The following is an 18344-nucleotide window of genomic DNA, read 5'->3' on the forward strand; positions in this document are numbered from 1 at the left end:
TGCTGTGCTTTTTCAGCACCACTCTAATCTAGACTCTGGTTTCCAGCATCTGCAGTCCTTGTTTTTACCAGTTGGACTATAACCTGGTGTTGTGTGATTTTTAGCATAATATACTGTTAGCCCCAGTGCAACAAATAAATTGAATTGAATTGAATTGGATGGAGCTGATATTGTAGTCCACAATTCAACAATATGAAGTCAGGCAATGCAGCTTCAATTTGAATCTATGCCTTAGCATTCTTCAGTTTAATAGGCAAAGTGCCAGTTAGTATATACTGGGAAGAGGCACAACATACTTTTAAGTTATAAAGATAGATAACTCACCTCTTATTCAGAGGTATGCATGTGACTCAGGGCACAGTGTGACATGTTTGAACTCAGTATGCTATTTTGCCAAACTGAGCTGCATTGTTTAATATTTACATGAATATTACCTTTCTATGAATATCATTTTCACATATGCTGGATAAGATGATGAGGATGTCAGTTTGCATATCCAAATTGAGTTTGGTTTCTTCCTCTGAGCTGTTCGTCATGATTTTCAGAATATCTATTAAACATTAATTAAACATTACGTCACTCAGATTATAAAAATACTATAAAACAACTTTTAAGCAAAACGCTGGAGATTTAGAGTCATAAAGTCATAGAGATCCACAGCACAGAGAAAGGCCCTTTGGTCCACTGCATCTTTGCCAGTCTAAAACAACTGAGGTAAAACAAAAAACTGTGGATGCTGGAGATCTGAAATAAAACAGAAATTGCTGGCAAAACTCAGCAGGTTTGGCAGCATCTGTGGGAAGAAGAGTCGAAAAGTGTAGCACTAGAAAAGCACAGAAGGTTAGGCAGCATTCTGACGAAGGGCTTATGCCCGAAACGTCGACTCTCTTGCTCCATGGATGCTGCCATACCTGCTTTGCTTTTCCACCACCGCATTTTTTGACCCTATTTCTCTAGCATCTGCAGTCCTGCTTTCTCCTCTACTGGAAGAAAGCAGAGTTAACATTTCGAATCCAGTGATTCTTATTCAGAACAAAATGATCTTATTCAGGTAGAAAATGTTCTATTTTCTGTGATGGACCTGAGCTAAATGTTACAATGATGTGCTCCATTACCTCAACCTATTCTGCCTAAGTCACAGAATCATAGAATGTCTATTGCACAAAAGGCTAGTTAGCTTACTATCAGCTCTCTGGAAAGCAACTCAACTAGCCCCACTCAACAGCCTTTTCCCTGTCGCTCTGCAATTTTCAGATTAGATTACTTACAGTGAGGAAAGAGGCCCTTCGGCCCAACAAATCCACACCAACCCTCTGAAGAATAGCCCACCCAAACCCATTCCCCTACATTTACTCCTTCACCTAACACTACGGGCAATTTAGCATGGCCAATTCACCTAACCTGCACATTTGTTTTGGACTGTGGGAGGAAAGCGGAGCACCCGGAGGAAACCCACACAGACATGGGGAGAACGTGCAAACTCTACACAGAGAGTTGCCTGAGGCAGGAATTGAACCCGGGTCTCTGGTGCTGTGAGGCAGCAGTGCTAACCACTGTGCCACCGTGCCGCCCACTAAATTTCTTTTAGTTTCAGATAATTATCCAACTCTCTTTGGAAGGCCTTGATTGAATCAACCTGCCTTCCTTGCAGATAAATAATTTCAGATCCTAACTGCAAATGTTTTTCCTCGTATGAACTTTGTTTCTTATGCCATTCACCTTAAAGTGGTATACCCTGATTTTTGGATCCTAAACAACAGTAATGATTTACTAAACACTGGCACCATTATCTTATCTTGGAAATTAGAAAGTAAATTCTCTTCTACACAGATTTTAACAAAGTAATGTCAAACAGACCAATGTAGGCAGTGTCTGATAAATGAACATTTTTAGAGTCAGTGCTCACAAATAGTCATAAAGGTCCTGAAATTATAATGGGGAGATTGTTGTTGCATTAGCCGAGACTGGAATTGTGAATCAGGACAATGCAAAATCCTGATGCAGTTGACTCTACAGGAATTGCCTGGGCAATTGGAATTTTCTTTGAGTGGTTACCCTGTATCTGAACCTCACTGAAAGAGTCCTTTAGAACTGGGGATATCTGGGGATTCCAAATTATTTTTGCGAATGGTTACCAAGGAACGGTAAAAGATTAAAAAAAGCACCCTCTGGCAATACAAAATTCCCAGTCCCTGACCTGATCCAGCCAGACCAGAAACCCTCTGACTGCCATAAAATCTCCACCAAACTGAACCCCTAAAAAATTGAAACCTCTTCCCTTGAACCAGCCCTGTGGATCAAACAGTTCCAAATCTCTCACTGACTTGACCTGACACTACTGGATTTAATCGTAACCCTCAACCTACCTTAAACATTCGTCAACATACTTGGCTCCGCACCAAGCACCCTACATCTTTCACCCACTTGGCACCCTACCCCATCAGCCAACTGATATCCTATCACATCAAAAATCTTGCACCCTACCAACCTCAGCTAATTGACACCTTACGTCTACCCCATCAGCCACCTGGCACCTTACACCAATCACCCAAATGGCACCTTACTCCCTTACAAACCCAGAAACATGGTCTCACCACTCATCTGGCTTCCTACATCCTCTCATCTCCCTGGTACCATATATCTCTCTCCTACCTGGCACCTTATTCACCTAATCCCCTCTTCCAATTGCTACCTGACCTCACACTTACCTACAACTTACCTTCTCTCAGTAGCTTTTAAAATTTCTAATGGATCTTTTAATTAAATCGACACCAAGGTAATGTTCTGTGGACCAATTTTGAATCCAACATTGGTAGGTGGTGGAATTTGAATTCAATGAAAAGGTCTATAATTAAGAGTCTGATGATAATGATTACGAAACCATTATCAATTGTCAGAAAAATCCATCTGGTTCATTGAATGTCCATTACGGAAGGAAACTGCCATCCTTACCTGATCTGGACTACATGTGACACTCACTTTAAAAATGTGCCCCCTAGTCTTGAAAATCCACATCTTGGGGAAAAGGCAACTACCACCAACTCTATCAAACCCCTCATTTTATAAACTTCTATCAGGTCACCGCTCAACCGCCTAAGCGCCACTGAAAAAAGACCCAGACTATCCTGCCTTTCTTATAACTCAAACTTTCCATACCAGGCAACACCCTGGAAAATCTCTTTTGAACTCCCTCCAGCTCAATAATATCCTTCCTATAACTGGTGCAACCAGAACTGAACACAGTATTCCAGAAGTGGCCTCACCAATATCCTCTTCTAAACACATGTCAGGGTGTAATGGTATACTCTTAATTTACCTGGATGAGCGTAGTTCCAACAATACTCAAGAAACTCAATAGCATTCAGGTTAAAGTGGTCCACTGATTATCGTCTCTAACCATTAGTTTAAGCAACCACTCCCTCCATAATTGGAGATGCCGGTGTTGGACTGCGGTGTACAAAATTAAAAATCACACAACACCAGGTTATAGTCCAACAGGTTTAATTGGAAGCACACTAGCTTTCAGAGCGACGCTTCTTCATCAGGTGATAGTGGAGGGCTTGATCGTAACACAGAAGTTATAGCAAAAATTTGCAGTGGCTTGTAACTAAAATTATACATTGAAAAATTGATTGTCTGTTAAGCCTTTCATCTGTTAGAATACAGTGATAGTTTCACTTTTTTCATGTATAAATCTCAAAACCTTTTTTTAAAAGTTGCACTCTTGGGTTAGCTGTTAACAATGGTGATAGCTAGACAATATGTTGAAGGTGTTAGCCCCCTGTGTTCTCTGTCTATGACCTGATGTTTAGATTGATTCTAATCTAAAAAGTGAGATAACAGAGTTTTACTAGAGTGTGCTTCCAATTAAACCTGTTGGACTATAACCTGGTGTTGTCTGATTTTTAACTTTGTACTCCCTCCATAGCTAGTGAAAAGCAGTATACCACAGCAACTCACTAAGCCTCCTCTGACAGTACCTTCCAAACTAATGAAAGACAAGGGCAGCAGGCTCATGGGAACAATACTTACCTACAAGCCTCCATCCAAGTCACACACCTTCCTGACTTGGAACTATATCATCATTCCTTCACTGTTGCTGGATCAAAAAACCCAGCACTTTCATCCTAACCGCACCATAGGTGTAACTCACCAACTAAATGCCAGTGGTTAAAGAAGACAGCTCAGTATCACCTGCTCAAAAGTGATTTGGTTTGGGCAATAAATGTTGACCCTTGTGGCAACATTTTTATCTAGGAAATTTAAGAATAAAATTGTGACTGCTTTAAGATTTATCAATGATTGTAATGTTAAATTCATATGAACTTTCAAACTATTAAATTTTTATAACATGTTACCTGGTCAGTGAATTTCTTGAATCAATTAACATGACTTCTCATGTCCTCCACAAAGGATATCTTTATTATTCTATTGAGCAAATCTGAAGACCATAGCCAATATGTGAATTTTACTGTTACTTCCATTATTTCTACACTCCACTTGCCTATCATACCAGTATCTTTAAATTATTGAAGTTTTTGCATTTTTACCAATATCACTTATTAACCAGAATTTCTTTAATGCACTCATTATGTTCCCATCCAGCCCCTCTTGCTTGCTGTTCTGTACTACCAAGTGCAAGTCACGCATCATCTTTCATATACACTTGTGAGCATGGGAACTCTACTCACTATAACAATACTTGATGGTATAGTATTGCTTCATGAACAGGAAGGCATAATTTACTCTTCTGTTTGTCCCGAGTCAGCTAATCACAGCTAGACTGCTTGTTGAACAGATGTCGCACTAGAACAGAACTCAGTGAACCAAGAAATGTAAATGGAAAAGTCAGTCAGGATTTGAACTCCGAATTACTGCAGCCCTTTCCTATGAAGTACACAAGTTTGAGCATGAGTGAGAATAGCATCAACTTCAAATGTGATGTTGTTAAACAAGCTGCCAACTCACTTTCATAATTTGAGTTCATTTAAGATTGGACATTTGAATTAGGTATGTGAATGTTCCTAGAACCTGTAAAGCCATTCTCTAACTTAATTTGAGGAGAATAGTGGGGAAAAAAGGGTGAACAAAAATATATGCTGCATTTCATATCCTCAGAATATCTGAAAACACTTCATGACAAGTATAATCACCATAATTTTGTATGCAAATGCACCTACCAAATTATACACAATAAAGTACCATACAGCATATTAGATTAATAGCAGTTAATATATTTCACTGTATGGTACTAGCTGAATGTTAAATACTGGTCAGGGCACCTCACAAATGCACCCAAATTATTTGTAATTGTATATTTAAATTTACTATTAGGTTAGAATTGAAATGTGAAAGTACTTTACCTAGAAGTTGAGAAATAACTCCTTGGTCGTGTAAGTTCTGGTTTACCAACTCTTCACCAAGGGATGCCATAGATCTTAGGAGTCTTAGACAGTAGTGCATTTGAGCTTTCTTACTGCCATGGCCACCAGTAGCATGGAATGAATTGCCTTTACCATAATATGGATCTGGGAGGAAACAAATTGTGGTACTGATGTTTACATCTGTTATTCTGAATAACTAAGTTTATTTGAGGTTCAAATTTGTGGAAAGAAAAAAGTGAAAAGTGCACAAGGTTTTTAATGTTCATGATGCAGCCCATCAAAACCATGCTCCACATGTGGAATAGGTGTAAATCTATACTGCATTCATACTCAAAGTTTGTCTACGTCAAATGAGTTAAATCATCTTTGGCCCCTTATCATTGAAACATACTGATCAATCAATCCTTCCATTTTAATGTTTTCCATTACATGCAGAAAATTTTAAATTTACTGGGACTTAAAAGTACTTACTTTGACTTATGCACCAATCTAACAGAAGCAGCAGACGGGTATTTCCTTGGCATTTCATGTAGTCATCCACCATGACTGGAGCCAGTGAGATCAAAGTAGCCAAGGCATGAAGCTGAAGCTCTTCATACTGGGCAGGAGACCAATCCCGAACTCCAGGATTCTCATTTGGTTGAACATAATGAAACAGGGCTAGTAGTGCTCCTCCTTCACTAAGCAGCTACTGGGTAAAATACACATGTAGAAAGACAAATTTAAAATTTAGATCACTCTCACTATAAATCAGGTCAAATAGTGGTAAAAGAATCTCCTATCTACTAAAGCCCTCCCTCGACTGATGATTAAGTACGTTTCCTCATTGAACACCACTTGGAAAAGGCAGGGACCAAGATTAATGTTGGAAAAGCACAGCAAGTCAAGCAGCATCTGAGAAGCAGGAAAATCGATGTTTCGGGCAAAAGCCCTTTCATATGGAATTCCTGATGAAGGGTTTTTGCCAGAAATGTTGATTTTCCTGCTCCTTGGATGCTGCCTGATCTGTTGTGCTTTTCCAGCACTACTCTAATCTTGACTCTAATCTCCAACATCTGCAGTATCCACTTTCACCTGCTTGGAAAAGGCACCAAATGTTGCAAGAGCACATAATGTACTCTTGACATGCAACTTTACTGTCCTTCTTCAAGAGCGGCTCAGTTAAGCTGATCGAGACCTGAAGGACCTATCTCTCAAACTGGACTCATGACAGTGGTGAGAGAACCAGCCTGATTTGATCTCATTCTTACCAATCTACTGGTTGTAGATACATCTGTCAGCTGTTGTATTGGTAGGAATTGTATGGATGAAGTCAAGTCTTTATAGTCCATTGTCTTGTGTGACAATGATCAGAGGTTAGGTATTTTGCAGTAATTAACTCACCTTCTGATTTCCAAAAGCCTGTCTATTGTTCATAAGGCACAAACAGATGGTGATGGGACAACTTCCAACTTGCCTGAATATGTTCTGTTTGAAAAACCCTCAAGACATACCTTTGGTGACTAAACTGACAACTTTAAACATTCATTGCCTCAATCACTAGCACACCACTGACAACATTTTCAACTGTCATTGTAAGTTCCACTCCCTGACTTGAGAATATAATGTCATTCCTTCCCCGTCCCAAGGTCAAACTTCTTCCTAATAGCACTGTGGGACTACCTGTGCACATGGGTTGAAGCGGTTCAAGATAGTGGCTCATCATCACTTTCTCAAACCCAATTACTGATGGACAATAAATGTTGGCCTTGTCAGTGATGTCCAAATCCCAAAAATGAAGAAAATAAAACATGAGTTGAAAATCAAAATTAGGAAAAAATTTAGTTTTACAGCTTGCTGCTATTTATGAGCTTTGTAAATAGGATTTACTTCATGGTCAACAACATCTCATGTTTTCAGTATATCTACTTGCCACTTGTACATGTAAAGTTTTACCTGTATAGAAGCAAGGTCATTTGTCAAAGCAACAAGTAAATTGAAGAATATTTTTTTCATTTCAAAATCTTCATGATTGCTGGAAATTTTAATGCCTTGAACCAATGGGTTATGGCTCTTTACTAAAAGAAAAAGGAAAGGAAAGGAAACAAATGAGAGAAATTTGCATCAATATAACACATTATCAATCCGCAGTGTCCCAACAAACATTGCATTTAACTATTACAGTGCAGGCAACCTCAGTAACCAATTACACAAAGCGAGGTCACAGTTTTTAGCTGGTATTACTTAGGGGAGGATTGTCTGTCACAAGCCTGATATAGGTGATGGGCAAGTTGTTGGAGGGAATCCTGAGGGACAGGATTTACACGTATTTGGAAAGGCAAGGACTGAATTGGGATAGTCAATTGGCTTTGTGCGTGGGAAATCGTGTCTCACAAACTTGATTGAGTGTTTTGAAGAAATAACCAAGAGGATTGATGAGGGCAGAGCAGTGGATGTGATCTATATGGACTTCGGTAAGGTGTTCGACAAGGTTCCCCATGGGGGAGCTGGTTAGCAAGGTTAGATCTCATGGAATACAGGGAGAAGTAGCCATTTGGATACAGAACTGGCTCAAAGATAGAAGACAGAGGGTGGTGGTAGAGGTTTGTTTTTCAGACTGGAGGCCTGTGACCAGTGGAGTGCCAGAAGGATTGGTGCTGGGTCCACTACTTTATGTCATTTATATGATTTGGATGTGAACATAGGAGGTATAGTTAGTAAGTTTGCACTTGACACCAAAATTGGAGGTGTAGTGGACAGCGAAGAAGGTTACCTCTGATTACAATGGGATCTTGATCAGATGGGCCATTGGGCTGAGGAGTGGCCGAGGGAGTTTAATTTAGATAAATGACAGCTGCTGCATTTTGGGAAAGCAAATCTTAGCAGGACTTCTACACTTAATGGTAAGTTTCTAGAGAGTGTTGCTGAACAAAGAAACCTTGTAGTGCAGGTTCATAGCTCCTTGCAAGTAAAGTCGCGGGTAGATAGGAAAGTGACTAAGGTGTTTGGTATGCTTTCCTTTATTGGTCAGAGCATTGAGTATAGGAGTTGGGAGGTCATGTTGCAGCTATACAGGATGTTGGTTAGGCCACTAATGGAATATTGCATGCAATTCCGGTCTCCTTCCTATCGGAAGGATGTTGTGAAACTTGAAAGGGTTCAGAAAAGATTTACAAGGATGTTGCCAGGGTTGGAGGATTTGAGCTATAGGAAGAGGTTGAATAAGCTAGGGCTGTTTTCCCTGGAGCATCAGTGGCTGAGAGGTGACCTTATAGAGACTTATAAAATCATTAGGGGCATGGATAGGGTAAATAGACAAGTCTTTTCCCTGGGGTGAGGGAGTCCAGAACTGAGGGCATACGTTTAGGGTGAGAGGGGAAAGATATAAAAGGGATGTAAATAGCAACCTTTACAAGCAGAAGGTGGCACGTGTATGGAATGAGCTGCCAAGAGGGAGTGATGGATGCTGGTACAATTGCAACATTTAAAAGGCATCTGGATGGGTATATGAGTAGGAAGCGTTTAGAGGGATATGGGCCAAGTTCTGGCAAATGGGACTAGATTGGGTTGGGATACCGGGTCGGCATGGACAAGTTGGACCGTTCTATGCTGTACGACTCTAAGAATGGTTAAGAGTATGCATATTCTGCATCAAATGACTCCCCAAAACTTTATCATCACTTACACAGCACAAGTCAGAATGACATACTCTCCATAACCTCTTTGAGCTACTGCACTCAAGGAGCTCAACACCATCAAGGTCATAGCAGCTGCTTGATTCACATGCTATGCAATTCAACAACTCAACAACAACAACTTTTAGCATCTCAAGGGATATAGGAAGTAGTAGATGGAAACACTACCAAATGCAAATTCATTCCAAGTCACACTCTAACTTGAAATATATCATGGTAGCCATCATTGCTTCATTCACTTACGTGAAGAGGGCAGAGAGTTGGGTGTGAGAAATGCAATGTATGGTCAAGAGATATTTGTGGAGGGTGATTGAAGCCTGGGTGTGTGATGGTACAAAGATGAAGGTGAGTGTGAGGGTTTCAATCCATAACAGTTGCAATGCTAGAGGTTTCTAGAGGTCCTTGTGCCTCTTGGAGCACTGTTTCCAGGTTTGAGTAACCACTCTATTGCTATTCAGATCCTCAGTGTTTTAATCATGCCTGCCTTGGTTAAAAAGACTGGATTCTTCCTCACATTCTTGGTAAACCTCATTTCAAACCCTTTGGTCCCACAGAACATCATTCAGGTATGCATCCAAGACCTTGGGAGGAGGCTGTAGTGTGAGGACAGGTGTGGGCGTGGGAGGGACATTCTGACCAGCTTCCTTTCCAATTTGTAGTTCCTGAAGCTACAGATGTCATTTACAGCTGAGTGATTGTAAAACCTGTTCTGGCTGCATGAATTGGAAGTTTTCCTTTGAGAGACTTGGTAAGTCATCCTGTGGAAATGGAATGGTAATGCTGTTGTTCAGTAAAAGAACAATGGCACTGACAAATTAATTTTTGGTCAATTACTGGCTATCTAACTGTGTTGAGGGTCTGATTCAATAAAATCCAGCACATTAATTTTATTTCACTTTCCAAGGACACAGTATGACCTGTTAAGCATTTTCAACATATTCTGTTTTTTTGTTTTGGGTGGCTACTTGCCCAACTTTGTTTTCTCCACTGTCCCATATAAATTTCTAACTCATCTTCTTTGAGGTCTGAACAAGTTTTTGGCACATGCCTTTTGGATATTCTGAAGTAATGGAGATAGTGGCAATCTAACCCAAAAGAATACACTGCAGCAAGAATCTTGATGCCCTCCTGCTCATTCATATCTAATTTAATCACTTATTTTAAGCAGGAAATGTCAACCTTGCTAGAACACAGAGTTAAGTAGGAATTTAATTTGATAAGAGGAGATAGGGAGTCTGCAAAAGGATATAGGCAGGTTATGTAAATGGGCAAAAACATGGTAGATGGACTACAAAGTAGGTAAATGTGAACTTATCCATTTTGGCAGGAAGAGGAAAGTAATATGCAATTTAAATGGAGAGATATTGCACAGCTTGGTGATTCAGAATATTACAGAGATCTTGGTACATGATTATCAGAAAATTTGTATGCAAGTGCAGCAAATAGCAAGTGATTGTGAAGGCAAATGGAGTGTTGGCATTTCTAGCACGGGAAATATCAGGTGTTGTTGAGCCCATATATGGATTTGTGCGGACAGTTTAGTCCCTTATCTGAAAAAAATATATAATTGCATTAGAAGCAGTTCAGAGATGGGTCACTTGATTCATTCGTGGAATGAACATATTGTCTTATGAAGAAAGGTTTGACAGATTATGTCAATAACAACTTTGTTTAGAAAATTGAGAAGTGCCCTATTGAAACATACAAATCTGTTCCTTTGACAAGGTTAGATTGTCCTTTCTTTTCAAAGAGGTTCTAAACAACCCGAGGTTCCATCATGTTTGACGTTTGAATGGTTCATCGGGGCCTTTTTGTTTAACCCTAACAGCTAATGCTTCTGGCCTAAGGCTTTCATGTCTTAAAAGATCCAGTTTCATCAAAGGGGAGTTGCCAGCTAGCTGTGGAGCTAGCCTTCATCTAGATTAAAGTTAGTTGCAGCAGAGGGTGTGTGAAAAAGGCTGCTAAACTCTCTCCACTGACATGAAATCTGCAAGCATTTTGTGTCATTTTTAATCTTTATGCTCAGGGGTCTGTTTATGGGAATTGTTGCAGGTATATGTGGAACAGCATTATTAAGTTGAGATAGTCTGTCAGGTTTGGATAGGATAAGTTATCTGGCATTCTATTTTCTGTTCTTTGTGTTTCATTCCATAATTTTATAAATAAATTGTTTGTTTAAAACTTGGCAGTTGGACCAGCTGATTCACTCCAGGAATATCTACTGTACACTTATCAAAAACAAAGAGCAAAGTTACAGTCTGGGTTCCTGCTTAAAAATGTTTTGAGGGGTCAGGCCTAGAACATAACAGGTTGAAGACTCTTTCGGGGATTTAAACAGCGAGTGGAAGGTGTTAGTGGCTTTTATTTCAGTTGTTGATTTGGTTGGGTGAAACAGCGTTCAGATAGCAATGGCTCTTTCAGTCACCAAAGAAGTTCTGGAGGTGGAAGAAGTGAGCTTGGGGTTTTTACAAAAGACAAATATGACCAAGCTGTGGGAATTAGTAGACAAGCTGAGGTTGAAGCTACCTCCGAACGTGAGGAAAGATGAGATGATGTCAGCAGTAGCTCAGCAATTACATTTGCTGAGAACACTATCAGAATCTGTAGTGATGGCAAGAACTCAATTGCAAAGGAAGCAGCTTGAGTTAGAGGCAAGGGATAAGGAAAGGACAACAAAAATGAAACAGTTTGAGTTATGATTAAAATCGGAAGAGAAAAGAACGAAGCGCTTTAGCAGAAGAGAAAGAAAGAGAGAGAGAGAGTTTGAACTTCACAAAATGACACTTAGAAAGAAAGGTCAGATTAGATTAGATTACTTACAGTGTGGAAACAGGCCCTTCAGCCCAACAAGTCCACACCGACCCGCCGAAGTGCAACCCACCCATACCCCTACCCCTACATTTACCCCTTACCTAACACTACGGGCAATTTAGCATGGCCAATTCACCTGACCTGCACATCTTTGGATTGTGGGAGGAAACCGGAGCACCCGGAGGAAACCCACGCAGACACGGGGAGAATGTGCAAACTCCACACAGTCAGTCGCCTGAGTTGGGAATTGAACCCGGGTCTCAGGCGCTGTGAGGCAGCAGTGCTAACCACTGTGCCACCGTGTCAGCGTAAAAGGATGGAGATGTAGACTGAAGATAGGCTTAGTGAGGAAGAGAGTGAGGATGACCAAGTCCCTTGTAATCAAAAGTCTGGTGAGAAACTGTTTAAGTATGTTCAAGCATTACCTAAATTTGATGAGAAGGATGTGGAAGCCCTTTTCATCTCATTTGAAAAAGTGGCTAAAAAAGTGCAATGGCCAGTGACCATGTGGGTTTTGTTGATCCAAACCAAACTTGTTGGTAGAGCTGGTGAGGTATTTGCATCATTATCAGAGGAGGTATCTGGGGAGTATGACGACATGAAAAAAGCTATCTTAAGTGCATATGAGCTTGTACCAAAAGCCGTTGACAATGTTTCAGGAATCTAAGGAGGGACCTGGTCAAACTTATATTGAGTTTGAAAGGATCAAAGTAATTTTGATAGTTGGATAAGAACGTTAAAAACGTTAGAGAGACAATTATTTTGGAGGAGTTCAAAAAGTCACTGCCTGACTTAGTGCAAACTCATGTGAAAGAGCAGAGAGTTAAAACTGCAAGGTTAGCAGCTGAAGTGGCTGATAATTATGAGTTGGTCCATAAACCATGGTTTGGCTTCCAGAATCAACTTCAATCCATGAGGAATACAAATTGTGGAAAAGAGACATTCTCACGTGGAAAGCGAAAGGTCGATCTCAGTGAAGATCATAAGGATAACTTAGCAAGGAGCAAAAAGGAAATGCTTGAAGGGGACAAAGAAGGTAAAAATCTCCGGTGCTTTCATGGCAATAAAGTAGGCCATTTAAAATCAAAGTGTTGGTGGGATAAGAGAAAGCCAGAGGTAGGAAAACAAGACAAGTCTGGGAGTTTTATTGGAATGGTAACAGAAAGCACAGTGGAAGCCAGAAAGCTGCATCGGAGTGTACGAGATGATCAGTGGTTGGTTAAGAGGAAGTGCAGATCTGCTTAGAAAATATACTTGTCAAGGTAAACTTTATTAATGTAGGCCAGGAGTAGCAGGTAAGGAGGTTATAATATTAAGGGTTGCAGGATCGTCTCAGTTAGTGATTCTGAAGGATGAGGAGATATGTACTTTTGAAGGACTAGAATCAAAGAAACATAGGGATGTACAGCACAGAAATAGATCCTTCGATCTAACTTGTCCATGCCGACCAGATATCCCAAACCAATCTAGTCCCACCTACCAGCACTTGGTCCATATCCCTCCAAACCCTTCCTATTCATATACCCATCCAGATGTGGGCGGCACAGTGGTTAGCACTGCTGCTTCACAGCACCAGAGACCTGGGTTTAATTCCCGCCTCAGGCAACAGTCTGTGTGGAGTTTGCACATTCTCCCCGTGTCTGCGTGGGTTTCGTCCGGGTGTTCTAGTTTCCTCCCACACTCCAAAAATGTGCAGGTTAGGTGAATTGGCCATGCTAAATTGCCTGTAGTGTCAGGTGAAGGGGTAAATGTAATGGGTCTGGGCGCATTGCTCTTTGGAGAGTCGGTGTGAACTTGTTGAGCCGAAGGGCCTGTTTCCACGCTGTAAGTAATCTAATCGAAAAAAATGTTGCAATTGTACTAGCCTCCAACATTTCCTCTGGCAGCTCATTCCACACACACACCACCCTTTGTGTGAAAAAGGTGCCCCTTAGGTCTCTTCTATATCTTTCCCTCTCACCCTAAACCTATGCCCTCTAGTTCTGGACTCCACCACCCCAGGAAAAAGACCTTGTCAATTTACCCTATTCATGCCCCTCATGATTTTATAAACCTCTATAAGATCACCCCTCAGCCTTCGATGGTCCAGGGAAAACAGCCCTAGCTCATTCAATCTCTCCCTTTAGCTCAAATCCTCCAACCCTGGCAACATCCTTGGAAATCCTTTCTGAACCCTTTCAAGTTTCACAACATGCTTCTGATACGAAGGAGACCAGTACTGCACGCAATATTCCAAAAGTGACCTAACCAATATCCTGTACAGCCGCAACATGACCTCCCAACTCCTGTACTCAATACTCTGACCAATAAAGGAAAGCATACCAAATGCTTTCTTCACTATCCTACCTACCTGTGACTCTACTTTCAAGGAGCTACGAATCTGCAGTCCAAGATCTCTTTGTACAGCAACATTCCCTAGGACCTTACCATTAAGTGTATAAGTCCTGCTAAGATTTGCTTTCCCAAAATGCAGCATCTCACATTTCTCCAAATTAAACTCCATCTGCCACTTCTCAGCCCACTGGCCCATCTGGTCCAGATCCTGTTGTAATCTGCGATAACCTTCTTCTCGGGAAGCGTGTCATGAACCACGCCTTCCGAAAGTTGTACATTGACTGGCTCAAATAATATGGACAATAACGTTTACTTTGTTTTTCTCTGTAATTTGCCTGGTTGTCAGGATTTTTTAAATGTATGTGTGTCCTAATTTTCTTTTCTTTTTTTCTCTCTTCTCCCTTCTCTCCGTTATCCTTTGTTCTTTTTTTGCATCATTTCCTTTATGCATTTCTCCCTTGGTATGGGATGGGGGGGGGAGCAGTTGGGGGAGGCGGAGGGCACGTTGTTATTTATTTCTTTTCTATCAGGTGAGCCTAGGGTTAAAGCATTATGGGACGGGTTGAGTGCCCACTTTTAACTTGCTTGTTATAAGATGTGCGTTACATTTTTTTTTACTTGGTGCTATCTGGGACTGGAGCATGGCTTCGGCTGGAAGAAACCATGGTGGGGTTAGTGGGTAGTACGAGCGCCCCCTGTGGGCAAGGGGGGAAAAGTCTCCTTTTATTTGTGTTATATGATGTTTTTTGTTGTAGAAGTAGTTGTTAAAAGTTTTGATTTGGTAGCTTTAAATTATATTTTTAAATTTATACAAACTGTTGCCATTTTCACTCAGTCATAGACTGTCTCAGACCGCGATGCCTAATCATTCATTTAAATGGTGCACCGGAATGTTAAGGGGAGTGATTCACCAATTAAAAGAAAAAGGATACTGTCAAGCCTTAGAAAAGAGAGGGTCGATGTAGACTTGCTGCAAGAAACACACTTAACTGATAAGGAGCATTTGAAGTTGCAGCAGGGAGAGTTCGGGCGGGTTTTTATCTTGTCCCTTAATTCGAAAAATAGAGGAGATGATTTACTAATCAGAAGAATCTCCCATTTCAACTGTAAGACCAAATTAAGGATGAATATGGGTGGTTTATGATTCCTAAAGCTTTAACACATGGACAGGAATATGGGATTTTGAATGTATATTGCCCCCCTCCGGCGCACACCCTTAAATTTTGAACAGATGCACTTTCCAGGTTGATGGAAATTATAGGGGGACACTTTAATTGTATTATTGACCCGGAAGTGGACAGGATATCTCGGGGCCTTGCGGGTATGTCCCCGCAATCCAGCCAGTTGGTGGATCTGAACAGGGAACTGGGGTTGGTGGACGTATGGAGATGTCTTAACCCCGAAGGTAGAGATTTCACCTTTTTCTCTAATCCACCTAAGTGATATACTAGGATTGACATGTTTTTTGCCCCATCGACCTTTGTGAATACCGTGCTGTCTTGCAGAATCGGGAACATAACCATTTCCGATCATGAGGCAGAGTGCATAGAGCTGCAAATGTGTTGCTGGTCAAAGCACAGCAGGTTAGGCAGCATCTCAGGAATAGAGAATTCGACGTTTCGAGCATAAGCCCTCATTTTTTACTCGAAGATTTTAACCTACTGCGGACCTCATTTTTTACTCGAAGATTTTAACCTACTGCGGACCTCATTTTTTACTGAGTGCATAGAGGTCAATGTCGATGGTAACGGGACAGGCTCGTGGCACTGGCGCATGGATCCTTTCTTTTTGAAGGATAGCAAGTTTATAGAGTATTTTTCGTGGGAATTTAAAATCTTTTGGGACATGAATTTGGGTATGGCCAGTAATCCATTTGTGCTCTGGGAGACTGCAAATGCCTATGCACGGGGTTTGATTATTTCTTACTCGGCGACCCAGAAGCAGCAGAAGGGAGAGCAGCAGTGTTTACTCAAGGCTCTCCTGAAGGCAGCTGAGACAGCATCCTTTGACAGACCATCTGTAACCAAATTGCAGTGGATTACGGCCCTCTGTGCCAGTATGTCCTTCCTGAAGTGTGGGGACCAAAACTGGACACAGTACTCCAAATGGGGCCTAACCAGAGCTTTATACAGTCTCAGTAGCACAACGGTGCTTTTATATTCCAACCCTCTTGAGATAAATGACAACATTGCATTCGCTTTCTTAATCACGGACTCAACCTGCATGTTTACCTTTAGAGAATCCTCGACTAGCACTCCCAGATCCCATTGAACTTTGGCTTTACGAATTTTCTTACTGTTTAGAAAGTAGTCCATGCTTGTATTCTTTTTTCCAAAGTGCAATACCTTGCATTTGCTCACATTGAATTCCATCAGCTATTTCCTGGACCACTCTCCCAATTTATCTGGATCCCTCTGCAGCCTCCCCACTTCCTCAGTACTACCTGCCTGTCCACCTAACTTTGCATCATCGGCAAACTTCGCTAGAATGCCCTCAGTCCCTTCATCCAGATCATTAACATATAACGTGAACAGCTACGGCCCCAATACTGAATCCTGCAGGGCACTGCTTGTCACTGGCTGCCATTCCGAAAAAGAACCTTTTATCCCAACTCTCTGCCTTCTGTCAGACAGCCAATCCTCAATCCATACTAGTAGCTCACCTCGAACACCATGGGCTCTCACCTTGCTCAGCAGCCTTCCATGTGGCACCTTATCAAAGGCCTTATGGAAGTCTAGATAGACCACATCCACTGGGTTTCCCTGGTCTAGCCTACTTGTTATCTCTTCAAAGAATTCCAACAGGTTTGTCAGGCATGACTTCCCCTTACTAAATCCATGTTGATTGTTCTAATCCTACTCTGCTCTTCCAAGAATTTAGAAACCTCATCCTTAATGATGATTTCTAGAATTTTACCAACAACCGAGGTTAGGCTAATTGGCCTATAATTTTCCATCTTTTGTCTAGATCCTTTCTTGAACAAAGGGGTTACAACAGCGATCTTCCAATCATCCGGGACTTTCCCTGACTCCAGTGATTTTTGAAAGATCTCAACCAACGCCTCCGCTATTTCCTCAGCCACCTCCCTCAGAACTCTAGACTATATCCCATCGGGGCCAGGAGATTTATCAATTTTAAGACCTTTCAGCTTTTCTAGCACTTTCTCTTTTGTAATGGCAACCATACTCAACTCAGCCCCTGACTCCCTTTAATTGTTGGGATATTACTCATGTCTTTCACTGTGAAGACTGACGCAAAGTACTTGTTAAGTTCTCCTGCTATTTCCTTATCTCCCGTCACTAGGCTTCCAGCATCAGTTTGAAGTGGCCCAATGTCTACAATGCCCGCCGATCTATCACATCCATGAGAGAGAGTGCTGGTACTCTTACCTGCAATGCCAAAAAGATTAACGCAGCATTGAGGAAGTTCTACTTTGCGCTGTACTGGTCAGAGGTCTGTGAGGACAGATTGGCAAAGATGGAGTCCTTTTTTAAGACCCTGGACCTTACAGGTGTAACTTCAGAGCAGGCGTCTTTTCTGAATGCCCCTCTGACAATCCAAGAAATACAGGAGGTGGTGAGGCAGCTCCAGAGTGGTAAAGCGCCTGCCCCTGATGGATTGCAAAGTGAGTTTTACAAGGCGTTTAGAGACAAGCTGGCCGGGTCACTGTTGGATATGTACAAATTACTCATACAGTCAGAATTGCCTCCCATCCTCTCTGAGAGAAGCAAATATTTCTCTTAGTCTCAAGAAAGGGAAAGCCCCAAAGGATTGCACTTAGTACAGGCCCATATCATTACTGAACATGGATTTTAAAATTCTGTCAAAAATGTTGGTGTGAGGTTGGAGAGGGTTTTGCCCTTCATCTTAAAGGAGGACCAGTTAGGTTTGATTAAGGGTCGAAGGTCTACTAATAATAGACGAGTATTAAACATGGTCCAGATATGCCAGCAGGCATAAGATCACCCTTTGCACAGATGACGTTCTTCTCTTTTTGACTGATCAAATGACATCTGTGCCCCATACAAGTGATTAATCTATTTGGTTCATTTTCGGGTATAAAATTAATTTTATGAAATCGGAGGCCATTGCTGTGGGGGGCTTTACTAGAATATCCGATCTTTGGATGGAACCCATTTCC

The 18344-nt window shown here is 41.3% G+C and overlaps 1 protein-coding gene across 1 annotated transcript in view; it reads right to left on the minus strand.

The window, feature by feature from the left end:
* The window catches only part of LOC132816210 (cilia- and flagella-associated protein 69-like), a 122298-nt gene that overhangs the window by 56843 nt on the left and 47111 nt on the right, over window positions 1-18344 (minus strand). Inside the window, exons 11-14 of the mRNA XM_060825704.1 lie at window positions 7320-7441; window positions 5856-6072; window positions 5364-5528; window positions 435-550 (exon numbers count right to left, since the gene is read on the minus strand). Of these exons, the coding sequence (XP_060681687.1) occupies window positions 435-550; window positions 5364-5528; window positions 5856-6072; window positions 7320-7441 (620 nt within the window). The remainder of the gene's footprint in view (window positions 1-434; window positions 551-5363; window positions 5529-5855; window positions 6073-7319; window positions 7442-18344) is intronic.

Source organism: Hemiscyllium ocellatum, chromosome 5 (genome assembly GCF_020745735.1).
Source record: "Hemiscyllium ocellatum isolate sHemOce1 chromosome 5, sHemOce1.pat.X.cur, whole genome shotgun sequence".
Taxonomy (NCBI): Eukaryota; Metazoa; Chordata; class Chondrichthyes; order Orectolobiformes; family Hemiscylliidae; genus Hemiscyllium; species Hemiscyllium ocellatum.